At 42.8% G+C, this 26,430-nt stretch overlaps 1 protein-coding gene across 11 annotated transcripts in view; it reads right to left on the bottom strand.

Moving 5' to 3' along the window:
• Positions 1 to 26,430, bottom strand: part of PTPRT (protein tyrosine phosphatase receptor type T) — a 477,859-nt gene that overhangs the window by 48,670 nt on the left and 402,759 nt on the right. For 3 of the 11 annotated variants that reach the window (XM_074553619.1, XM_074553620.1, XM_074553623.1), the window contains 5 exons: positions 23,869 to 23,935; positions 15,677 to 15,724; positions 13,322 to 13,470; positions 7,477 to 7,554; positions 7,237 to 7,272 (listed from right to left, as the gene is read on the bottom strand). In XM_074553619.1, the coding sequence (XP_074409720.1) occupies positions 7,237 to 7,272; positions 7,477 to 7,554; positions 13,322 to 13,470; positions 15,677 to 15,724; positions 23,869 to 23,935 (378 nt within the window). The remainder of the gene's footprint in view (positions 1 to 7,236; positions 7,273 to 7,476; positions 7,555 to 13,321; positions 13,471 to 15,676; positions 15,725 to 23,868; positions 23,936 to 26,430) is intronic. The other 8 variants (XM_074553621.1, XM_074553626.1, XM_074553625.1 and 5 more) reach the window with 6 other exon arrangements.

Here is a 26,430-nt window from a genome sequence, read left to right as displayed (position 1 = left end):
TATCCCAGATTGCTCCAAGCACCATCCCAACCTGGCCTTGGACACTTCCAGGGATGCAGGGGCAGCCACAGCTTCTCTGGGCACCCTATGCCTCTGCACCCTCCGAGGGAAGAATGCAAAGTGTGGTCTGTGGCAGCACCAGCACTGTTTGTGTGCCTCAGTCAGGTGATTCTGCTTGAAAAAAAACACCACACAATGTGGGTCACCCCTCTCTCCACCCTGGGACACACAGGTGAAACTGTTCAGGCCATCACCTCCTCCAATCCTCCGTGACAGACACATCATACGTGGCACCTGAGCTACCTGCAAAAAAATCCCAACCCCAACAACAACAGCAGCGCTGGACTCTCAGTTACTCCCACCAGCATTTTATCTAGGCCAAGCAAAATGTAGAGGGGCTTTTCTGGACACAAATTGCTCTGTGTGAGCTGAGCTTAACACTTCCATGTTCTGCTAATAAGGGCTGATGCAGGTTACACGTTGTTCCCTCTCCATCTAATCACCCCAGAGTGTGGAGCTAAGCGCGGTAATGAGGCGCTCGGTGAGGCCGGCGCCTCTCAGGATGTGTTTGCAGCAATTCTGTGAACAATTCAAAATGCAGGTGGGAGGGGAGGTGGCAGCACACCAATCTCTCACTAGGACAGTCAACCAAAAGAGTCTTTGGAGGGCTGGCAAGCAGGCTTTGCTTTTCCTTCTGGGTGCAGCTATAAAGCACATCTCATTCCTTTTGGTGCCATTATCACTGGGAAAGACAACAAAGGTTCCAGCAAAGTCAGGCTGCTGCTTTAATTGTTGCGCTAAAAGCAAGTTAAAGAAGTTAAAGTAATTTTCCACAGTCCCTTTTCTCTGTCTGCTTCTCACAAACATTTCCCCGGTCCCCTGCAAATGAGAATGACTTTGCAGGACAAATTGGCCAAGACTTTGCACTAAATTTTTGGCAGTGCCTATAAAGCATGTGTTCCTTTGGTGAGTTTTCAGTGAGAAAAGCAAAATAGAAAACTAGTTTTTGTTTCTTCTTTTTTTTTTCTTTTTAATGGGAAAGTTGCAGGAAATAATTCACTCTAATACTCAGAAACTAATAAATGTGGAGGGTCATGCATCAGGTGTTTTTTTAAAATTATATTTCATGGGCACATTTATCCTAGTTATATATCCTTTTGCTTTTGATAGGAACACACCCCACCACATTTCACTGCATTCCAAAGATGGAATACCATTCCAAGAAATAATTCAAATTAAAACATTTCAGGAGGTGGTGATTCCATTCTGACCCCAAAAATTGTGGCAATGGTTAATTACCCTTGCTGACTAAACATTTCTTAATTGCAATTTGATTCTGTGTAGCTTCGATTTGCAGGCACTGAATCTTATTATACCTTCTGTTAGATTAAAGAGTCCTCTGAGCATTTGTAATCCTGACCCATGCAGGCACTGATCAAATCACTTCTTCAGTCTCTCTTTGATAAAGTAAATCAATTGAGAGCTTCTGAAGTCTCATTAGGGCAGGCTGCTCAGGGCCCCGGTTCCTTCCTAGAACAATCTCCAATTTTCCTCAGTTCCATTTGTGCAGCTGTAAATAAGGCAGGTATTCTGCATGTGGCTGGGAACACGCTGTTGATGACAGGATTGCTTCTAAAATCAGCAGCTTGTGACAGCAAAGGGTGTTGCCAGCTTGTTTGTTAACCCTTTTCAGTGCCACTCTTATTCCACATATTAAGATGTCCTTTGCCAACTCAGATGTTTTGATTCTGGAAGCTGGCATTTTCATGAAGTGTCCCCACCCACTAAGCTTAATTTTCTTTCTAACTCCCTGAATTTTCTACGATTTTAAAGTCTTTTACTATCAGAAGGAGATGAGCTTTAAAGTTCCTTCCAACCCAAACCATTCTGTGATCAGCTTGAGAGTTCACCTAACACCTGAAATTTCGCAGAGGACAGTAAATTAGTGATTCCCTGTCTCTTACACAGTATGGCTGATTGGGAAACTCTTCAGGTATCTTGGCTCATGTGTTTAGTGTGAAACTACAGATAAGCAAATGTAACAATGCTGACCTCACATATTCTCAAATTCTCCCTGCCTATGAAATGGTGATTTTTGTGAATGCCTTTGCTGGGAAATAATAATGAACCTGCTGAAATCAACCCTGAGGTCTTGTTGTGCCCAGAAGTAACAGAGTCCAGCACACAGAGAGGAGCTGGAGCAGAGGTCACTTCAGTGGAATCTTCCCCCACCTGGTGAGCAGCCCTGACAGTGAGTTATTATTGCTTGCCTGCTGCTGCACCACCTTGTGTTCTGTACTTTTGTGCTTCTCAGGCAAGTAAAATAAATATGTTTGCCTCCACAGAAAAACTGATGAACTTCTCCATAAATGTCACAGATAAGATGAAGAGCAGCTGAGAAATTAGATTGCCAGTGTGGAAGTGGCTCTGTATGATCAGAGCCCTGTGCAACATCCCAGTGAGGCTGCTGGGAGGGGTCCTGCTCACCCAGAGCACCTTTAGGGATTAAAGCTTTAGATGCTTTTATAGAGATCATTTGTTTTGTAAACACAGTTAGACTGAGAAATGGATATCTGGGCACAGAGTGTGATGTTGTCTCCTGACCAGAAAACCCAGCCATGCCTCTCACAACTAAAAGCAAAGCTGCACTCTTGTGTCATCTTCTGCACTTCTCTCAAAACTTTTGCTTTAAGGTCCACAAATTCCTCCTGTGACTAAAATGACAGGGCTATAATATCTGCTTATATTCTTTATTCTCTTAGCCTTGGCAAGTGATAAGATGCGATTCGACATCCTTTGCACAAAATAAATTATGTTTTGAGTGGTGTTTGTGATGGATTTAATTACACACAGAGCCAGTCTCTCCACACTAGAGCAAAGGCTGTCAATTCTTTGACATCTTCCGAGGGTGACTAGAGCATGGCTAATACCTCTTCCCTCTACACCAGGGATATGGTGCAAGATGAAAAATAATTTGCTTTTTTGTGTGTGTCAAGGCTTTATTATATGATAAATACCCAGCTCTAATATTCTATCTACAATACCAACAGAGGTATGGCAAACTGAAGGCAAAACACCATTTATCTAATGATATCAACTGAGCACTGAAAAGGCACAGTCCTTAACAAAGCCTTCTGACAGCAGGCTTGACAGAGCACACAGGGTGCACCTTTCATTTCAAAGGCATGAAGAAGCCACATGTCCATATTTTTAAAAAAAATAAATAATTTTTATATAGATTTTAGAACTTTGTAGGAATTGCTTGGCTAACACCAAGCATAAGAGTATTCTAATCTTATAAGAGCATTCTAATAAGAATATTAAAGTATACTAATAAGTGTATTCTAGCATAAGAGTATTGTGATCTTATAAAAAACTATTACATACATTTTATTCATCAGGTAACATAGAAGAAAATCCTGTTAAAGGTGCAAAGAAGATGCTTTGGTGAGGTGGGCAATGATTTGGGATTATTTGGTAGAAATGTGAATGTGAAGCTCTTTAGATGTGTGGAGCTCACCAAGCCAATTTTGTATTTGCCTCCTCAGTGAAAAGAGGCTGCCAGACCAACCCACCTTCCAGAGACATTCAGTTACATCTGGAAAACAACTGGAAACTTCAAAACAGCACATGAAACTACAAGCCACTAAAGACTGGAAGAGAGGGGTTTCCAGTTCTGCAGGCAGGAAGAAATGTAAGAGAAATTCAGCTCAAGGCCCAGCCTGCCAAGATCTGAACCTTTGGTGCTCACTCTGCTCCTGACAAACCCCAGCACAAAGAAATGCTGGGAAAACCTCTCCCACAGCTCCTTATTAGAGGCTAGCTTGGCCTGGAAGGCTTCTGATGCAACTGAGCAGGTCAAACCATGGAATTTTTGAGCATCCATTGCATAAAAATCACTCATCCCACAGTAAAAAGTCAGTGGCAGAGGCACCTGCTAAAGCAGCAATACTGGCTTCTTATAATCTTTGAGTTATTCAAACCAGACTGGGGGTGTACACACAGCAGAGTGGTTAGGGGTGGGCAAAAAAGCTACAGGAGTCTAAAATCCATGGAAAATTTCCATGTCTTTCTAAGCACAGCCAGTTTTTTTGTCTGAGTCTTTGCGTCAGAGAGCTCTCTGTGCTTGTTCTGCCCATCTGCAGGCACTAAAATCCCTGTCCTGTCTGGAGGGTGGTGACTTGTGAGGATCCTCATGAGCAGCTGGAATGAGAACAAGGCTCAATGTCCTTTCCTGCTGCCAGGAGATGCCAAGGGAAGGACATGCTGGTTCCCCTGCAGAGATCCCCTGATGAGATCTCCTGAACATCTTCAAGAGCTGCTGGACATGAATCGTTTCCCCAGAAATAATCCCTAAGGTTGTGCTATCTCACCTTCAAGTGAAAATCCACCTCATTTATTTTTTAGTGTTAGATAATACTAAAAAATAGTGTTATCTAACACTATTCCCTTCTCCAGTAAGGATGTTTGAGCAAAACATTTAAAATGCAGACTTGTCCACAATTGGAAGATAAAATGGCTTCACTAAAAACATTAATAAAAAAACATTAATCAGGAATTGAGATAGAAGCAAATCCCAAATCTCCTGTATCTTACATGTCACAGCCAAGCCTAGGAAGCCATGCAATACTGCAAATATAGAACATTTATTAGCAGAAAGCATAATAGATGGGAACAAACAGTACTGAATTGCAGGTACAGATATTGGTAGTGGTATGACTAATCCCTTTTCAAGATATGTTTTTCTTCCCATGGAATTAATATTAATAAACATCAAAAATTAAACTTCTTTTGCTCATACAGCCACATCTAACATCTGATGGATTTGTCTGAGAAACCAGAATGCCAAGGTTATAATTTGTCTGCAAGTCACAAGATAGAAATTTCTCCAATGTAAGGGGCTGTTTCACAGGCTGTTAAATTCAGGTGGAACTGGGACAGTGACCAGTCTGTGTAATTTATGTCTTTAAAGTGCTCTGTACTTAACTTCCCATGTGTAAAACAGGGATATCAATCCTTACACAGATATAGTGCTTAGTAGAAATTTGAAATAATTTTGAATACATAAGCACAAGACTGGTTAGATTCCTATTTCCTCTTTTTCATTTGTAAAATGTGGGGTTTTAAAAGTTTTGGGGGCTTTTGCTGTGGCAGGAGAAGCACAGAGGGAAACTGTTCATTGCTCTTTGAGCTTCAGAGTAGCAAGAGTGCAGTTCACACCTTAATTCCATCAAGGCAGAGGGGGGAAAACAGCTCCCCCAAGGAATGACCAGGCTTTCCTAGATGCCAAACACCAGACTGAGAGAGTTTGGTATCTTCCATCAAACTGCAGGTCAGGGCCTTGTTTCTAAAGTGCAGCCAAAAGAGAAACCTGCCTTTAGGCTTTTCTGCTGATGACACTGAGCCTCTGGGAAATGAGAGCAAACCTTCTGGGAAATGGACACCTTTCCTTCTCCACCCCATTCAGAGGCCCCATTCCTTGCCATCAGCATTTTGGCAGGCAGCAGGATGGATGTGTGTGTCTCTGTGCCAAGTGAGAACCAAGGAACAGCCTGGTTGTCATTTCTTCCTGGACTAACTGTGGCCCTTCCCCATGTTCTGAGCGATGTTTGAAGCAGTCACGGCAGGTTACTGTGTCTGGAAGGAACATTTATTGTGGATAATCCAAAAGGATAAATCTCACTGGCTAGATTCTGATCAACCACACATCATGTTTCTGCTCCATAGAGTAAGAATTAATAAATCAGAGAATCAGAGAGGTTTGGGTGAGAAGGGAACTCAAAGACCATCCAGTTCCACCCCTTACCAGGGGCAGGGACACCTTCCACTGTCCCAGGCTGCTCCCAGCCCTGTCCAGCCTGGCCTTGGGCACTGCCAGGGATCCAGGGGCAGCCACAGCTGCTCTGGGCACCCTGTGCCAGGGCCTCAGCACCCTCACAGGGCAGAATTCCTTTCTGATATCTCATAGAGCCACAGAACATCCTCTGCCTCCCAGGACCTGCCTGTTTGTTATCCTCTCAAATCCATCCCTGACTGCCTGACAGATTTAGCATTTAACTCTCAGCATACACAGAACCAGGTGGAGCCACTTCCCAAAACCCAGCCAAGAATTTCTCCAAATAACCTTTATCCATGCAACTTCACCCAAAACTGCAGGCCCCCACCTGCTGCACATGTGCAAATCCTCATGTAAATGTGCAAGCCTTGAGGCAGTTCCAGCTGAGCCTCACACACAGCACAGAGGGGTGGTTTTAAATGGAAACAGGATAATTCAGAGTAGACAAAGAAGAAACTGTCTACAAAAAGGCACAGGTTGCCCAGAGGGGTGGAAGATGCCCAATGCCTGAAACGTTCCAGGTGAGGTTGGATGGGGCTCTGTGCAATCTGGTCCATAGCAAAGTGCTCCTGCCCATGGCCTAAAGAGCTTTTAAAGATCCCTTCCAACCCAAACTATTCTGTGGTTCTGTGTCAGCTGCACAGGCACAACCAGCTGGGGGAGTGGGAAAGGGGCCCAGAACCCCAAATCTCATGGACAAAAAGCCCAATATATGTCACTGTGGTATTTTCTGAAAAATCCCTTCACCAGGATTTCTTCTCCTGGCAAGATGAGAAGCCTCAGCTTCTCCATGTTTTGCTGCTCTGGAATGTGGTCTGGAGATTGTTTATCCAAACATGTGAATTGTTTTTAGTTAATGACCAATATGGTCCAGCTGTGTCGAGCTCTCTAAGTCAGTAATGGGTTTTTATTATTCATTCTTGTTAAGCCTTCCGATGTATCCTTTCTCTTTCTTTAGTATACTTTTAGTGTAGCAATATAATATAATATAATATAATATAATATAATATAATATAATATAATATAATATAATATAATATAATATAATATAATATAATATAATATAATATAATATAATATAATATAATAAATATAATATATCAGCCTTCTGAGAACATGGAGTCAAATTCTCACCTTTCACCTCGTCCTGCGGACCCTCACAAACACCACAAACATATCCTTGAAAAAATGACTAAACCTTAATTTCTGAATTTTTCTTTCATTTGAAAGCAATTAACAGCAATAACAAAACACAAATGAAACAAAAATTTTCTGATGAATGCACGAGCACAGGATTAATTCTGATTTTGGAAGCCAAACACTTCAGAGTGTTATTTTCATTTCACAGAGAGTGTGTTTGCTCTCCAGCTCAGCCCAGCACACCATACCTGTCCTCTTACCTAACAGCGTGGTCGATGGGACGGTGTCTGATGAAACTTTGAGATGGAATTCCGTTCACCCACACGACAGGGATTCAATGGAAATCAACAGAGGATCAACAGGAAAAGAAAAGTTACAGAAAATGAAAACAAGGTTAGCTGTGCCTCACACTCAGAAGCCTCGGTCTGTTATAGGTTATATTGGGTAACGTACAAAAGCAAAGAAAATTTAGGAATGAAAGAAAAGTCTGGCACTAGTACCTGAGTAGTAGGAATTCAACATAGATTTGCTCTGAAGGGTTTTGCTTTGGACAGAAAATGAACAAGGAGAGGGTGATGCTAGGTAGGAAAGACATAAGGAAAAGACTTTAGACATATATTAAGAGAGAGAAAGAGAACAGGGAGAATGTTCCTCAAAGAACACAGTAATATGGGATATATAAGGCTTATCAAAATGAATTATATTTTTCATTTCAACATGCATATTACATTTATTACATTGTCATCATGATGGATTTTCTTTAATATAAGCACTCCAGACCCCAAATATAGGATTATAGTTACTGTAAATCAATGTGTTCCTAAATAGGATACACACAGGGCTACATTCATAGGTCTATATTCTAAATGTTCTTTTTTTTTTTTTTTTAAACCAAAGCGGCAAACTTAGGGTTTTGTCTCTAAGAGGAAATTCCTCAAAAATGACCCCCAGAATACAAACTACAGAGAATCAGCATTGACAGTAAAATAAACCTACTCAAACACAATGTACCACAAAAATACACAGATGGGGAAGCAATTTTTTGGTTAAAACATGACAACATTACAAGGGACTTGTTCTTCAACCCAGGACTGTTCATAGCAAATCCTATAATCCCTTCCCCTGTGAGCTGGGTTCTGTCAAGCATCCTTGCCTTCCCCCATTACAGCATTAACTTTCTCTGGACAAGAATCCACAAATTTCCATATTAATCAAATATTTTTTAAAAGGAGGAAGGGCTCAACATCTTCGTGGTAGATTCTTGTCTTGATAGTAAATTTATGAGGCTGGTTTATACCTACAGCAGCAAACATGCACATTCTTATGGTAATCCATCACTTTTGAAGGCATATTCTTTTGTTATCACTCTGCATTCACTCTCAGAGTTACAGGCATTTATATATCTCCTCCTCAGAATGTTGGGAAACAAGCTAATACAAATCTCAGTACATCAGAAAGATGACAACAGATAACACAGGAAAAACTATTCCATAGCCCAACAGAAGTAGATAAAACTCAGTGTACATCAAAGTAATTTCAGAAGCAATTTTTTGTAGCTATGGAGCAAACATTGCTTTAAAATTTCAAGTTATTCTGTGGGGACACCCAAAGAAGTCACTGGTCTAGGGAAGTCCATAAAATCAGAATTACTCCTGAGCTGTTTATAATCATCTAGCTCATGAACTCGCTCTCACTCTGCATTCTCACACCTTATTTTCAGACCTACATGACTTGGAAACACATTAAAACAATCCAATTCCTCTCTGCTGGAGCTCTGCCCCAGCTGCCTTAACTCACAAAGTTCCTCTGCTTTGGGGCCTCTTGCACTTTGCCAGCCTAAATCAGACCCTTCTCTCACCACACTTAGGGCATGGCCACGTTTCAGATAACATCAAATAAGATCTAAATACATCAGTTGGTTTGCCCAGTGTCACAGGGCAAGGCCACATTCAGCTTGGGGCAGGACTCAAGTGTTTTTGGAATTTGGGAGTATAAAAGAACTCATAGGGCTATGCTGCCCTTCCAGAGCTGCTGAGGATGAATTTCCAGATAAACACCTCATGTCAGTTTGATTAAAGATGTTATCAAATGAGGTTTATGACATGAATTTGTGTTTGTGACATGGGGCAGTGACTTTTAAATTCAGATTAAAAAGAGGGAAAACACTCCAAATAAACCCAAACAAAACCAAGAAAAAACCCAACCCAAAACCAAAACAAATTAAAAACTAAGCCAAAAAACTAAACCAAAACAAATATCCCCCAAAACCCACCAACACAAAAGAGAAGTTTCTTAAAACTTTGGAGAACTTGCTTCTGAAATCAGTCAGAGTGTATAATGAGATGTATACACAGGGCTGCTTTCTAACTAGCATTTCTCACAGGCACTTGGGTCTGTAATCAAAGGAAACACGTCCAGAGAGGATTTCACATCAGGGTAGAGATTAAGACTTCATTTAAAATTCTCTTTGTGCTCTCTGGAGTGGCACGTGAGGCCACACAGATCCCTCCAGTCATGCAGAGTGGTGAAGGCTCCTTCCTATTCTGAAAATTATTCTTTAATTTTTATAATATTTCCTAAACTAGCAAACCCCACAAGAATCCCATGGAAGCCAGTAAAAGGGAATTTAGTACATTTTCCTTTTATGCATTTGATAAAATGTGGGTTAGCCTTTTATTTCTAAATTATTTTAAGAATTTTTTTACTAAAGGAAGCATCTCATGTCCACAACCCTACAAGTCCTTAGACAGCATTTATCAGGCCACCTAATTATGAGTGAAAATTATCCATGGGGCAGGAGTAAGAACTTTACCTTGCTGTGCTTGTCTTCTGTGAAGACCTTTGCATCTCACTGATCATAAAATCGTGGAGGATTGTGGAAAGGTTTGAATTTTGAAGTTTCCTGGTACAAATGGATCCCTTAAACCCTGAGTGCCACTTGCCTACACCTCCCTCTCCTCTTCTTGTTCTCGTAAGTGAAATCACTTGGTAACTTATGGTAGTGGTTCCTCCTGCAGAACTCAATCCCCCACTTCCAGAATGCTCTGCCTGAAGCATTAAAGCCCCTCCTTCATCTGTGTCCCTCCTGCAGGGTGTCTGCAGAGCTGTCTCCCCCCAAAATGGGATGTCAAACAGGTAAAGCATTAATTAAAGCACCTTATTAATCAGTCTCCAGCAAAACTGGCTGCATTTTAATGGGTTAAATCCTCAGAATCCAACAGCTCCTGCCAGAACCCCTGCAAGGATGCCAGGGTGGGACAGGGAATTCTCCTGGACAAGGCTGGTCCATGGCAGTTCCTTTGAGCTGATCCACTGCTGCCCATCCCATCTCTGCCACGCTGCCCATGATTTCTGTGTGTTCACCACCCCCTGCACACACTTCTGGTCAGTGCAGACCCTGGGGGGCAAATTTAGGCCCACTTGGTTTCCCATTTCCCACCTTGCTCCATAATAACCCTGCCCTGAGCCAGTGTCTACAGGTGACTGTGCTGCCTCCCAACATTCCTGCACTCCAGGGAGCTGCTCAGCCCCTGCCAGGGCCACCACCTGCCTTTCATGGAGCTGGGATATATTGATAGCTTAAAAAAAAAAACAAGATATTTGAAAAAATGACCAACTGTGACTGTTCATAATCCCCAGGTAAAAGCAGACAAGTTGGAACAGCCACAGAACAATTTATGTTTCACCAAACACCTTCTTTGGTTCTGTGGGCTGTCAGAGACAGAGGCTGAGTCCAAAAAATCTCTAATTTCAACACTTGTATGTATCAGTGAGAATCCTGCCAGGATAACAACTAACACTGCAGAATGGGAAGAGGGATGAGGGGCTTTGCTTCAGGCCAGGGAAGATAAATGCCCAATTCTCTTTCTCTTTTCAGCAAGACCTGGGGTCTTGATGCCTCAACAGAAAACACGGGGCTGATAAGGAGGAGGGCAGCTGTTCATTTTTATCTCCCTCATGGTGCAGAGCATCAGGCAGCACCTTGAAAGTGGGATTTTTAAATCTAATTGATTTAGAAATAGTCCTGTGTGGTGGCAGAGCAGGGAGGCAGGGTAAGCAGCAACAGGAGGTTGGACAGGACTCACCCAGGAGCAGAGCAGGGGCCAACTGGAAAGAGATGGGAAAAGAAAACCTTCTGTAGGCACTCACTGAGTTTGTTCTGTCTGAAAAGTTATCAGAATTGTTGTGACAGAAAGTAAAAGCCGGAGGCAAGGACACAAGCCCTGCAAGGACATTGCATTCTGCAGGTAAAGTTGCCTGCAAGTCATTCAATAACTGAGGGATCCCACTTAGCAAATTGTCTTGTTCTGTTTGATTGCTTTTGTGAGCTGGCAAGGTGACCCTGGCATTGAAAACACTTTGCTTCTCTTGGTGGGCTGTTCCTCCAGAAGGAGAGGGGCATTTCCTCATCCCTGCTGCAGGCAGCTCAGGGCAGGACAGACAGGGTGACTGCCCATCATGGGCTGCTGTAAATGCTATTTACTGTGGGCAGGCAAAAAAACTATTTAAGAATGAATCTGGCTGCTGTAAAGACAGTTGATTTCAACAGCTCTGGTGGATAAACCCTGTAAAACTCTATTAAGGTTAAGAAATAATCCTATTATGTTATTCAAAAGTAGGCCTGTATAGAACCCACAAGTATTAAACTCCATTAAGGCAATTTATTTTATTTTTCTTTTCAAGGAATTCTTTTACTCATAAAATTCCTGTATCAGCATGTGCACACTACTGCACAGAACTTACCTCCAACACCTCAGCATCCTGGACTTGGCAGTAAAAAATTTGGAGAAATCACGAAGGTTTATTGATAATTCTTTCTCATAGATATGAGAGGAAAAAAAAATAAATATAAGGAAAAAAAAATTTAAAAATCCACCCATGACTGACTCAGGTTATAGGGGAAGGCAGTGATAAAATCTGCCGAGATGTCAGACAAGTAAAGATCTAACTGACTAAAAAAATTGAAAACCTGGAGTGCTGTTTCTTTACAAAATTTGATACATCATATTCTCTACAGTTGCAATTTCAAGCAAATGAGTCAGCTGACTTAATTAGTCTGTCAAAATAACAAGGGTGGGGGGAAAAGATGAGGCCACATTTCAAGATTGTCTCTTTTTTGATTTTCTGGTTGGAAAAATAATCCCCCAACTTTCAGAAGCCCACATTCTGAGGGAAGTGCTGAACATTTGATTTTCCCCATACTCCAGCCAAGCTGCCTCTGCTCTTTGGGGATACAACACTGTCTGCTGCTCTCCTGGCTTTCAGAGATACGAGCCCCACAGAACTCTTGCTGCCTCCTTAGGATAGAGCTATTCAGCACCTGAGAAAATTAAATCTTGACTGAAGTCAATTTAATATCAGAGAGAAGTGTTCCCTGCCAGCCTTGGCTGTCCCAGACACCTATTTATCCATCTCACAGGTGTGCTACACAAAGTGGCAGTAGCAGCACATGCAGATGGGATTTGACATGACCTGCAGAGAGGGAAAGGAAGAATTCACTCAACCTGCCCCACTCAGGGGACGTTTCAATGATAAAACACATTTTCTATCATGAGAACTTCCATTTTGGTAATTGGGGGGAAAAAAAAAAACCTTCACTAAAGACGCTTAATAAAGACTTTTAGTACACACTGGAGTTTCACAGATGTCCCTTGTCCAGACTAACAGGCTGAGTGTCAAAAGAAGGAGTGACATGCCCATAGTGTCTAAGTTTAAATTTATTTAATACGAAAAAAGTTTACAAATCCACCATGCAATCCACCATGCACTCAACCTGGATGATCTAGTGAGGCTAAAGTAGGACTTGGTGCTGCTTTACCCACAAAACTCTTATATCTACAGAGGTCTGGGTGGTTTACAAATGTTAACTAAGATCAGTTTTACTGAACCCGTGTGAAGAATAAACCGAGGACACAGACAAAGGAAAAAATGCTGTCTTTCCATTCCAGTTCTCTAGCCAGGAGACCAGGCCTTCTTTCATAACAATCTCATACAGAAAATGTTATTTAATCCCACAAGTCAACTAAGGGACGTGACTCCTCTACTCACAAAGGAAAAGTATTTCTAAACAACATACAAACATGTGCCTCTTATTCTGATGCAGTTATTAGAACAAGCTTTATAAATTATTCTCAGTAGATTTGGACCCAGAGGAATGTTCTCCACCTGTCTGACAGTGAAACCAGGGGCAATATCAGAGACACTCCAGATTTCTATGGAGCTTTTGCAACCATCTCTATCACTGCCATTCCTAACTCCTCAACATTGTGCCCAAAGGAATGGGTCCTTTTAAGAACCCAGAGCTCTCCAAGGGGGTCATATCCATTGCAAGCAAGTTAAACTTACTGAATCCATTAACATCTTGGCAGCTGGAAGAAAAAGCTTCTTCATTGTGAACAGCACTGAGTTTGGTGGAGGTCTTGTCAGAAGAAGCCACAGGACCCATCTCCCTCTGCGTGCTGGTCTGAGTCTCCTTCTGCTTCTTGGCTAGCTTCCTTTGGGTGGTTTGGAGAGGGGAGAAAGCAAGGTCAGTTTGCCTTCATTAAAAGCAAAGGAATGGCAAAATATTTTGACAAAATCACCCCACCTGGTCAGGCATGCAAGGCATGTGACAAACCGCACGCCAGGGGATCCCGCGGGTTTTTAACGCAATTTCTGGAGTGCGAGGAATATCGAGATACCAGCCTGCAGCTCTCCCTCCCCGTCACTCAATGCACACACCTGCATCACCCCAGCAGTGGGAGTGCTACCTCAGCCTCAGAGAGGGTACAAGAGGTCCAAACCCTGGAGCAGGTGCCTTGGAGAGGGTGGAACAGGGCCAGCCCCAGAGCGGGTGCTGCGCGCTCCAGGAGGAGCAGAGGGCTGGGGATGAGAGCACTGCTCGCTCAGGGGGACCAGGACATCTGCATCCATCTGCATCCATCCCATGGGATGCTCCTCGAGGGAGTGTGAGACCCGGCTCTGTGCCACCTGAGAGCTGGAGCAGAGTTCTGTCCTGTCCCCAAGCACAGCAGTGAGGGCAGCAGCCCTGGCACAGCCTGGAACTGCTCTGGGATGCCCAGCCAGGGAAGGGTGGGGCACGCTGAAGGTTGAAGTTGTTTTAGCAATGTCCAAATATGGCCCTGTTCTGGGAAAATGGGTCTTTGCTTGTTTTGAGGAGACAGCAAAAACTTTGTCAAAAGCAGCACGCCTGCTCTGAAAACACTAACAAAGCTGAGAACATAAGAGGCTCCTCTTTTGCAAACACAGAGCATAATAAAATGGAGAGAAGCAGGAAAAGTGAGCTGCTAAGCTTCCACTGACATTTGACTGCCCTGTGCTTCATTCGTATCAGAGAGCAAAACCCTTTAAAAATGAATGTGTGACATTCTACAATCCACACCTTGAAAAAATATCACACAAATCCCTAGCACCAGCAAAGAACTTTGCTTACACCTCTTCCCTAGATAAGAAAATAAAATAAAAGGGAGAAAAACAGATTACTGTAAGAAGGAGCTTTAGTTTTCTTTCTCTTCTCCAACTCAAAGAAGAAAAAAAAATCCTAACAACTAAATCATTTTGCAAAGAGGTTTTTATTCTCTAAAAACAACATGCTTATGGTAAGTACTACCCATCTTTCAAACTTAATTAGATTCCAAAAAAAAAGAAAAGGTACTCCTTCCAACATAGTCTAACAGGCTCTATTTATGCCCAGAACATGTCAGAGTGGCATTTACAGGCAAGTTCAAGCACACAGCTGAGCCCCAGCCTTCAGGAGATGGGCAGCTTGGCCACTTAGACTTGTTTGGAAAGAAGGGTCAAAGAGAGCTAAATCCTTTGCCTATGTCTGTGGGAAAAGCCTGTTTTAAAGAAAGATAATCCAGATCAGGAGAGCACAGATTTATGGAAAAAACTCGGATTTTGCTGCAAACTTTTGAACAAACACATGTATCTCATCTGCTCAGCCAGTTGGGGTTCAGCCATGTACAATTGGTGGTTCCAATCCAAGCCCAGAGCTGTTCAAATTGGGTCCATCATCCCAGGGGGCTCACTCAGATCTCCCCAAACCCCCGTGGTGTCTCCACTTGTGCAGATGAAGATGCAAAGAGGGGAGCAGTCCTTGAGTGATGAAGCAAAAAGCTGGTGTTGTTAAAAGCTTTGCTTCCAGTGTTCAGCAGGCAGATTTAGGAGCTGGGAGCTGCAGACATGGGAGCCCCTGCTTTTTTTGTGCTGTGGTACCTGGGGTAACTAAAATAGCCTTGAAGTGCTTTAACTCTGCCGTGTGGATCTTTTAATCCTGATGGTTTGCTAATCGTACATGCCTGTGTGAATTCCTTGGCAACAAGAATTAAAATCACTCAGTGGGAAACACTAATCCAAAATGCAGAAGTCCTTAATAACAAGCACTCTGGACTGCTGGGGTGAGCCACTACAGACCATGACTCCAATGGTTGAAAATGGTGAGTCAAAAGGGGCAACTTCCTCATTCAGTATAAGTTAAATTATTTGTGGCAATAATTATCTGTAAGTCCCCATTGCCTGGTATCTTTTCAGAAATCCCAACAGGCTACAAAGAGCAGGAACTGGCAAACTTGTTTTGTCTTTGAGTGAATGAGCAACAACATTTCTGCATGTCCTAGGCAGGAAAAAAAATAAACCCAAACCCAAGCCCCTTAGTCCCCAAAGGCCTGCTTACAAAAGCCCTATGCAAAGGAGTTCTACCTGGTCCTGTAGAAGACAGAGAGGCCCCTAAAACATTGGCTTGAATGCCTAAAAAGAAAAGGTGACATGAGTTTAAAGTTCTCAATCTACCTCGCACACACAACCCAGGTCTGCATCTGAAAACGCCACAATTTTCTTTCCACAGCGCCTTATCAGTTTCCACCTTCCTCCCTCTCTGTTCCAAGAATGTAAAAATTCTTCATCTAAATTTAGAGGGAAAAGGAAGACAGATCTCTTTTGAGGATTTCAGAGCTAAGCTTGCCAGACACATCAAGGGGCTCTCAGTTTCTAAACGTGCCTTTGCTGCTGCCGTTCTGTGTCTGGAGAGAGTGGCAGCACAGGACTAAGCCTATTTGGTCCTTACCATCATTATAATTCATAGAAAAGATTAGAAAATCAAATGACTAGCACTTTCCAGAATGTTAGGGATGTGACTTAAAACCCACAGCTAGGTAGAGGTTTATTTCCCAGCACGTCAAAAAAAAAAAAAAAAAAAGCCTTTTGGAAATGGAAAAGCATTTATCTAGAAATGCCGTTCCCAAAAATAGGGCGCTCCAAGAGATCTCTGTGAATCACTGACAAGCCACGCTGGTGACATGGCTCCTGCTCTCCCCAGTGCCCTGCACAGAGCCACTGCAACAGCCCAACAAAGCTGCTCTGGCAGCATCAGTGTCAGCCATGGGCTGGCTGCGTGCCCACAGTGTCCCCAGCACAGCTGACACCCCTCGTGGAGCAGACACCTCCCCACTCATGCAAGATGCAGCTGAAAAGGGGAGGGAATAAAGGACCAGGCAGATATTGGGGGGAAGTGTGATACAATCGACACAGAATGTCAGGATGTGCATAAAATGATCTTAATGCTGGTTTACATCCAAGGGTAAAGGGAAATGTGGCAAGAAGGAGGCAGGAGTCCATGGATGGAGTTTACCGGGTTGCTCTTTTCAGTTTGGAAATGAAAAGATGATGTTTGCAAGCAGCACACACACAGAGGAGGGGTGAGACAGAAAGATGCTCAAAGCTGAGTGAAAAAATGAAACCAGCTGTATAATCAGGCAGTTGATGCTGACCCCACTAAAGCAAGGAGAAAAGCCATTGGCAGTGAACAGAAGTGTGAATTTGAGGGAAAAAAAAAATGGAGATTTGATTTGGTTATTTTTTGAAACTTCTACTCCTATCAGAGACTAGAAATAAAATCTGAAGCACTATATTAAAATTGTGGGAGTTCTACTTAAACAGTCAAGGAATGCAAACCTGGTATCAAGCACAAACCATTTACTGCCACGGGCATTAATCAGGAAGCTCCAGCAATATTTTCTGTTAGAACTATCTGCAGGATCAGATTCCTGTTTCATGGAGGTTTGGATGACTGTCAGGGATTATTTTTTAAAAGCAGCTTCAAACTCTTCTGTAACTTTTTCTATCAATTCTACATGCATGAACATTAAATCTGTAACTGCCACTCCTGGAGAACTCTCGTGCACGTACGTTGACAGATTTAATTTTAGATGTTTCTAAGGATGGATTTTGTACACTGTGGTGTAGATTTGCATGCACAGGTAATTTAGACATTAGGTATAGATCATGTAAGTTAAACATGAAATTTCCTCCTACAGACACAAATTGCGTATTGCTCATTTTCAATAAGCAATTTGAGAAAGTAAAAAAAAAACAAAATAAAATTCCTTTTAGAGAATTGTGCGTAGCAAACTCCTAGGAGTACACCTGTAATTTGTGATGGAATCTACTCCAATTCAAGGCAGGCAGTGATGAACCATGCAAATCCCAGGAAGCACTGGTCAAACAGCAGATCTATTGGAAAGGATCTCCATGCCCTAAATCTGTAGGAGATGACAAATCCAATTTGGAAGAATGATTTCATGCTGGTTTGAAAGTAAGGGCATGGCACTGTAACTGGCGATCACTAACTGGGTGATCCTGTTGCTCTGACTGAGGGTTGGAGAGGGCTCTGCTGCCAACACTGCTCTTCAAATCAGACATGTGCCACAGGGGCTCACACAAAGGACAGGAAAGGTAAAGCTGGAAACATGATCTACAAGCAAAGGCCAAAGGAAATGTGGATCTTTAATCTAGAGAAGAGGAAATCAGATAGGGCTGATGGGTTTTCAAACATGAAAAGAGACCAGAGGGGAGTTGTTCTCGTGTCACAGACATGTCTCGTGAAAAATCCTTTCCTTAGAATTTTTTCTCCTGAGAAGCTCAAAGGCCTCAGGAATAAAATGTAAACAATGGTTATCTGCTGTGGAATGCAACAGGTGCATCTGTGATTGGTCTCATGTTGGTTGTTTCTAATTACTGGCCAATCACAGCCCAGCTGTCCAGACTGTCTCGGTCAGTCACATCATTTGTTATCATTATTTATCTATTCTTCGCTAGCCTTCTGATGAAATCCCTTCTTCTATTCTTTAGTATAGTTTTAATATAATATATATAATAAAATAATAAATCAAGCCTTCTGAAACATGGAGTCAACATTCTCATCTCTTCCCTCATCCTAAGACCCCTGCAAACACCATCACATTTTCGCTGCTTGCAGGGGCTGGGGAGTGGGAAGCTCTGGGGAAGCTGCTCATCCTAAACTGGGGGAGAGCTCCATGCAGGAGGAGCTGCCCATCTCTGAAGCCAGAGGGGCAGCAGGCAGGGAAATGCTGGTCACTGGAGGGGTGTGAGCAGAGCCAGAGGGGTGGGAGCTCGGGGCAGTGCTCTGTCACACACCTGCTCCATGCTCTGGATTAAATGTGTGCTTCCTCACCTGCCCCTCCTGAACCTGCTTTCAACACCGGCTCTGCTGAAGCCAGGCTGTGGCAGGAGCAGAGGGAGGTTGCTGTAGTAAAGGTGTAGTAAAGGTGTAGTGAAGAGCAAAGGCCAGTGTCACAGAGCAAACTTCACAGGGCAGGAGAAAGTGGAGATAAGCCAAAAGAATGCCCTGAGTGTTTTGTACTGTGGGTGTACAAGCACAGGCTCTTGAGAGTATGATCTAAGCTTAACTTGATCAAATTAATCACTACTTGTGGGGGATTTTTTTTTTTATATTTATTTTTTAGTTTTACTTACAACCAGACTTTAGATAAGCCAGGTGCACGTGGGAGCCATGCAGTATTAGTCTCTGCTGGCACAGACACCCACAAACCCTGCCCTCTGCAAGGTTGAGGCTTGCAATCACCATACAGACACGTTCTAAATACCATCTCATCTACTTTCTGCATTTTGATATATTATTTTTTAATTTGCTTTCATTAGACAAGCATAGCCACTGATTAATGATCCTGTTTTTCCATCATCTGATGAGAAAAGCACCTAATGAGAATGTTTCTTCTCAAAATCCTGATTTAGCAAGCTGACCTGTGCAGGCAGATCCCACCATCCATGGAAATACTTGGAGATATTTATGTGTGAATGTGGCTCTACAGAGGTACACTTCTAAATAAAATAAAGGGATGTTTTTCTTTTCAAATTTCCCACAGATGGTGGCAATAAATTCAGCATAAACTTTGTTATCTCAAAAAAATCCAAGTATAAATTTAGCTTAATAACCTTTGCAATCTCTCCCATGAAAAGAAACTCCCAGCTAAAACGACCCAACAATTAAAACTGGTGTGAAATTCCAGTGGGAGTTAAAGGGACTTCCTACATTGCAGTCATGTCCCTGGAGCTCTGGGCAGTTCAGGGAAAAGGAAAACATCTTGGCCATTGAGTACCCTTTTCTAATAAATAACATTAAACTGAGTGCTTGTAACACATACATGAATCTCTGTATTTCCAGAAATTCTTCCCTGGTCTCATATTGCTCTTGATTAAATTTCATTCTGCAGCCATTACCCAGCCCAGGAGAAAGAAACAAACCAAAACAAACAACCCACACACAGAAAACATTTCCATTTATTTTCCTGGTGAGCAGATAATAAAATCATGATTTGGATTGCTGCAGTTGAAAATACTGCTGCAAAAGAGGTGTCTGTCACTAGATGCAAACCCTTCTGTAAACTGGATGAATTGCTGTCTGTGCTTTACAGCTTCAGCTGGGAATGAAACCAACATCTTCCAGACCTGAATGGGCTGATATCTTACATTGCACATTAAACTGAAGTGCAGAGAGAAAGCAGCAATTCTGTCCCAGCCTCAGACACCATTTGTGTTGGTGTAAATACAGAGTAACTCCTCTGGAAAGGTTCAGGCATCACCCTGGGCACAGGGATACAAGGAGTGCTCCAGGACAAGAACTCCTTATTCCATCTCTTTCTCCTCACAGGATCTCAACCCCCAAGCAATCACCTTTGCTAATGGGTAAACTGAGGTACACAATATGATGCTGACCCTGCACAAAGAGTTACAAGTCAGGAATCGAAGTCTCCTGGGTTGCATTTCCATTTAAATCATGTTAAAGATTTTTATGGGCTTCTCTTTCATCCTTTCCTATATGTTGTGGGAAGTTTTCAATCAAGTGTAGCTATACAAGAATCCCACAACTATTTACGTAATAACTATGCATGCCCAAAGCAGCTGCTCCTATAAGTGAATATTTTGGACTGGTCTCACCAGTCAGAGCTGCAGGTACTCAGCCATCTCACAGAATCAGATTTTCCAGTCCTGAACTGCAGCAGAACACAAGACTGGCTGAGGGCAGAGCTCCAGTCTAGGGATGACCAAAATGTTGTGTTCTGTCTCTGTAAAGACCAGGTACTCCTCAAAAAAGTCTCTGTGACTTTAAAAGAATTATCATTATAGAGCTGCTTGGAATTTAATAGAATTATCATTATAGAACTGTTTGGAAGAGTTAGGATAGGAGATTTTGGTCCCTAACAAGAAGAAATGCCTGTACAGAAGATGACAAATGCTTAGGAGGAATTATCTGAAAGCAGACAAGAGTTGCTCTAAGGAACACAGCTTTGAAGTCCAGAAACTGAAACCAAACATGAAGGGATACAGTCCATATGGTCACATTTAAAGATCTGCCAGCAGATCTATTTGGGAACCAGCTTTTCAACACTGGTAACTCACTCAACTGAATTTTGCTTCAGGACTAAATAATTCATGCAAGGTCATAGCATAGAAACCAATTCTTTTTTTTTTTTAAATCTGTATATACCCATATTGCTGCTGTAATTTCCACAGCATTTCAAATAAACTGAAATCCAACCTCTCTGCTCATAGGAGTCCAGGGCAATTTGAATCAAGTTTGGGTAAGAATTGCACAGTCCTTAGCAATTCCAATGAAACACCCTATTTCATGTGAAACTTGAAACATGAAACTCAGTAGAACTTCACTGTGTGCTCCTTCATGGGCTCTCCTGCTTCCTTCCCTCACTACTGGAACATCCCTTTTACCTTGATTGTTGCTCAAGGGGCAAAAAATCCAAAGCCGAGCTTGGTTTTCCCAGTGCAGGGAACAGACCAGATGTGAGCCAAGCATGCAGAGCCTGTGCATGTCACAGACACATTTTATGAAAAATCCTTCCCTTAGGATTTTTCCTCCTGAGAAGCTGACAGGCCTCAGAACAAAATGTAAACAATGGTTATCTGCTGCTGTGGAATGCAACAGGTGGATCTGTGACTGGCCTATGTTGGTTGTTTCTAATTAATGGCCAATCACAGTCAGCTGGCTCAGACTCTCTGTCCGAGACACAAGCCTTTGTTATAATTTTCTTTCTTTTTCTATTCTTAGCTAGCCTTGTGATGAAATACATTCTTCTATTCTTTTAGTCCAGTTTTAATATAATATATATCATAAAATAATAAATCAGCCTTCTGAAACCTGGAGTCAGATCCTCATCTCTTCTCTCATCCTGGGACCCCTGTGAGCACCACCACAGGTGCTGGCAGTGTCTATGGGGAGGTCACTGCTGATTTGGTGCCTCCAGCTTGCAGAGCTGTCCCTGGGACAGCACCAGAGCTAAGAGTGAGCTCCTTGCAGAGCATTTTGGGTGTGGTACTGGGGAGGAAAAGCTCTGTGAATTCTGCAAGCTGAGCCCCAACCTCCAGTGGCTCCTATGAACACTCAGCTTGCCTGATGGCACCTCTGGTTTCCCCTGGTGTGATGTGCTGCATGGTGCACATCTGCCTCATTAAACCTTATTAAAGCCCTTCCTTCTGCCTCTGCTGGAGCTCATTGCAACCCTAGGCTGGGGTGACCCTCCTGAGGGTTTTCTCTTCACTTTTCCTGAGTCACTGCTCCCTGAGGAAAAGGGGTCCAGCAAAGTGACCCACAGCAAACAGACCCTTGTGCTTGTTCTGGCAGAACAATCCTCAGCTGACTGCTTAAAGCAATGTTGTGCAGCTGTAAAATGGGTCACAGAGGGCTCGGAAGTTGATTCATCTCTTTAAACACACAGATCTCAAAATAAAATAAAGCAGGGAACATGCTGACCACATAGTGCCTGCTGGAAAAAGACAGAATTATAATGGCACTGAATTTCTCAGGCAGTGGTGCTACTGGTTGTAAGGAGACCAAACAGTAAAGCATGAGAAATGTGCAGAAGAGGAAAGGTTCTACCAATAAATTCAACTAGTTCCTAGCACCTTTGGGTTAGAACCAGCCCCTACTTTACACTGAGTTAACCTCCTCTTTAATCTGACTACTTGAGGTCAAATTCCATTCTGGGTGAGCCAGTGGGAGGTCTAGAGGAAATGGAGTTACTCTGCATTTACAATCACATCACTGGGCAAAGTCAAGACTCCTGATGGTGTCCTAAGGCTCCTCACATGCTTGGGAAGTGGGAAAGGTTCCTCCTTCAAGAGCTTCCTGACAGGTCATGGAGAAACAAAACTCTCCAAGTTGTGGTGAGTAGGGATCCTCCTTTGCCCTGTTCTTTGGACATAAAGCAACCCATACGGAAAAGAAACCAGCTGCCTTTAAAATGGAATCACACCAACCCTCTCATTCTCCTGACTTGCTGAAACCAGAAAAAAGCACCAAGATGAGCCAAGGGGGAACTGCAGGGAAGGCAAAGGAGGCAGATCCTGGAGCAGCAGACCAGGAGGGGCTGTCAGGGCTGGTGTGGCCCTCTGGACAGCTCAGTGGGTTTCAGAGCCCTGACAAGCCTGGCAGGCTCTGGGGAAGGGTTGGTGCCAGTGACAGAGCTCCTGCTGCTGCTGAGAGCTGGGCAGGGCAGAGCTGTTGCTGTCCCCAGCAGCTGCTGCCCTCTCCATCCCTCCCAGCCCTCTGATGGCAGCACAGGCCTCAGCTCACTTCTCCAGGACTTTTTCCTCACATCATTGATCCAGCCCTCTCCTCCCCCAGATCCTCTGACAACCATTAGCATGGCAGAAACAGCTTGGCCCTGATTGCTTCCCAGCCCCTCAATCTTTAGGCAACAGATGGCTCTGGAAGTACTGATGTGTGAAGCATTTTCATGTGCCTTAACAACTGCCTTAATTATGCAGCATTGTCATTAGGACTGGACAGGTGATTTAGATCTGAATATCTGAACCACTTCATCATCCAATGATCTAAACCAACACTCAGAACCTGGCAGCCCCAGGAACAGGGATGTTTGCTGGGATAATGTCAACTCCCAGTTGTCAGAAACATTAAGGTTTTTAAAAAGCTTACACCCAGGGCTGAGAAATTCCCAACAATCACTTTCAGGTGTGAATTTCCCTGAAGCGTGGCTACAAGCAATGGGCAATTAAAAAGGTGCACTTGGGACGCTCTGTATTTGTTCATTAGCATTTACAGAATCATAGAATCATTTATGTTGGAAAAGATTTCCAAGATCATCAAGTCCAACTGTTCCTCCAGCACTGCTGTGTCCATCCCTAAACCCTGTCCCCAAGTGCCACATTTACACAACTTTTAAATAAATGCCTCAGTGGTGACTCCATCACTTCCCTGGGCCACATGTTCTGGTGCTGGACAGCCTTTTTGGTGAAGAAATTTTTCCTGATATCCAATCTAAAGATGAATATCCAGTTTGAGGAATTATAAACCATAACTGGCATATCTGTGGACATTCATATGTTTGCAGGCACAGCTACAGGTGCAGTGGGAAAATGGGGAAAACGTAACAGCGTGCAACTGGGAAAATAAAACACATTCTGCTGGAAGGACAAGGATAAATGGAGTGGTAAAAAAAAATTTAAAAAAGAGAAACAAAAATAAAAAAAAATAAAACAAAGCACAAAATTACCACAGGGTGAACATGCTCATAAAACCTCATCCCCAGTCAAGTACTTACAAGTAATAGGAGTAGGAATATGCATTTCTTCTAAATATTGATGGCCAGTCAGATGAACAAAATATCCAAAAGGAGAAAAAGAGAAAAGCACATAATTAGATTTAGTTGAACTCCAGGTTTCTTTTTCAATATATAAAGTGTTTGTGCTGTTTTCTGTACTGAGATCCTGTTTGCCTACACTTGTTTCAGGAGCTGTACATTGGCGAGGAATAAATAGAACTTGAACTGGAGACAGGTTGTGTTTCCACTTCTGCCACCATGAATAAATCCCCTCACCTTTAATTCCCTCACTTTATCATGTCAGTACCATGGGCAAATAGATTTAATTTTGCCTCTCAAGTACTTTGATATTTTTGAAATGGAAAAAGATGTCAGAGCTATTAATACAAATAACAATAAATAGGGAAGTGACAATGTAAGAACGCCACAATTTTGGAATATTTAGACAATGAGCAAATTGTCTAATGATAAATCAAGCTTCATCAAACTCTAAAATGCAAATAGTTCATTAACAATTCAAGCATCACTCCATATTTATAGCTGAGCACTGGGGGCATGCATTAGCTTTCTGCATCACTGTGATTAAGCATTTTCTACCACAGTTTCTCAACAATTCATTTCACAACGTTTTGAGCAGCACCACAAACTGAGCCTTGGCACTCAATTCTAGCTTAAGAAATTGTGTATTTACCCTTTCATAGCTGGAAAGGGGCTTCTCTGAAAAGACTGCTTCACAACAGACCTAGCCCAGGATATTAGAGATTTACCACCAGCCACAAGAAGCCACAGAAGCAGCAGCAGTGGTCAAGACAGAAAAAATGAAACACAAATTTCAACTTATTGCACAGCTTTAAAAGCTCATCCTTGAAGATACTAGGATGACTAGGAATCACTTAGAAATACAAATGCAGCTTTCAAGTGTTCACTTTTATGGTTGCTCTGAACACAACTTCCATAAGCACAGGTGGAAACCAGGCTGAGCTCAGTCACTCTGCACAATCACCCTCTGTGTGTGCACACCTGGGGTAAAGAGTTGATGAGGGTTTAACTGAAGTGCCATGGTTTTCTTGATGATGGCCTTTGCTAGAAACCTGCTCTTTTGGCCAGATTCCTGATGCATGCCACATTCTTGGGTTTCTGCGGTTGAGATGACCCCAAGGTATCAGAAAGTCTCTTTTTTTTCCCAGTTCCATGACTGAAGAAGTTGAAATTCCTCAGCTCTGCTTTTCAAGATTGTTTATTTTCTCTTATCCATTCCATTCTCTCTCTGACCTGCTGAGATCTGTCCAGCAGGTCGGGTTGTGGCACAGTCCCTGCCCTTGGGGTGGTGTTGGCTTTTTATACCAAGAACTACATGTACTTTATTTACAATAATTTTCCAATACCTATCACCTATGTTAGACAGTCTGTCTCTACTCTAAACCAATCCAGAAGTGCCACCATCACAGCAGAGGATGGAGGACAAGAAGAAGGAGGAGGACAGGACATGCTCAGATTCCTCCATCTTGCCTCTTGAACCCCCATTCTAAACACCCAAAATTCTACTTTTTCACCCTGTGATAAATTCACTATTATTCTACTCAAACTGTTGTGGCTTGTAACTCTTCACACAAAGTTGGTAATTGTTTCCATGGGTTAAAATTGAAGGCACGGGTGTTTGTGACTCCGTGCCAAGGTCTCTGAGCCCCTGCCAGGGTCTCAAATCACCCAGGGCAGCCAGAGGAATGTCCTGGGCTTTGACACCACATTATTTGAAGGGCACTGATTCCATGATGCACCTGGATGTATTTTAACTAAATGCTATTATCTCCTGAAGGCAGCAATTCCACTGGCCCTAGCAATGCACCAGTTAAGGTGCAGTGATTGCACTGAGCTTTGGAAAATCCAAATTCCACTCAGCGTCTAAACAAAGGGAAACATGACCAAGATGTAGAAAATGAGAGTATACACAGCTGAAATCCCCAAAATTATTCCATTAAACCAAGCCCTGGGAGAGGCCAGGACCTGGGCTCACACAGCTCTATTGACTGGCAGTGTTCCCTTGAACATCCTGCTGTTCTTTCTGCTGCTCTCCTGGCTGGGCCACAGACATCTGGGATCCCACCAGACTCTCAGCCCTCATTAAAAACCTTCACATCCCTCTAGGCTGCAGGGGAAAGCTCAGAAAGGTTTGCTCCATAAGGACAGAAAATAAAGGAAGACAAACAAAAGGAAGATTGTGTTTTGAAATTGGACATTTTGGCTCAAATTCTTCCAAAATATGCAGCCTGAAATAAGGACTTCACTAAAGAATATTTCAAAGCTTAACTGTGAGGACTGGTCAGAGTTATGGTTCAGTAAAAACACAACCTGGTCCTAGAAAACAGAACACAGCCCAAAGCCCTGCCTGTGTCCCATTTGAAACAGGGACACAGGGGGGACACAGGTCACTCAATGTGCAAATGTCCCTTTTCCTAATTCTGTCCTACAGCCTGGGTATGTTCTGCCCAAGAGGCTTTGGGGTTTTATTTAATTAGTTTAAGGTAACCACCTAAATCCTAATCCAGAATAAGGAGCTGAATT

The sequence above is a fragment of the Zonotrichia albicollis genome, chromosome 17, assembly GCF_047830755.1.
Source record: "Zonotrichia albicollis isolate bZonAlb1 chromosome 17, bZonAlb1.hap1, whole genome shotgun sequence".
In the NCBI taxonomy this organism is placed as follows: domain Eukaryota; kingdom Metazoa; phylum Chordata; class Aves; order Passeriformes; family Passerellidae; genus Zonotrichia; species Zonotrichia albicollis.
The sequence above is the reverse complement of the archived record's forward strand: the minus strand, read 5'-3'. Positions and strand labels throughout refer to the sequence as shown.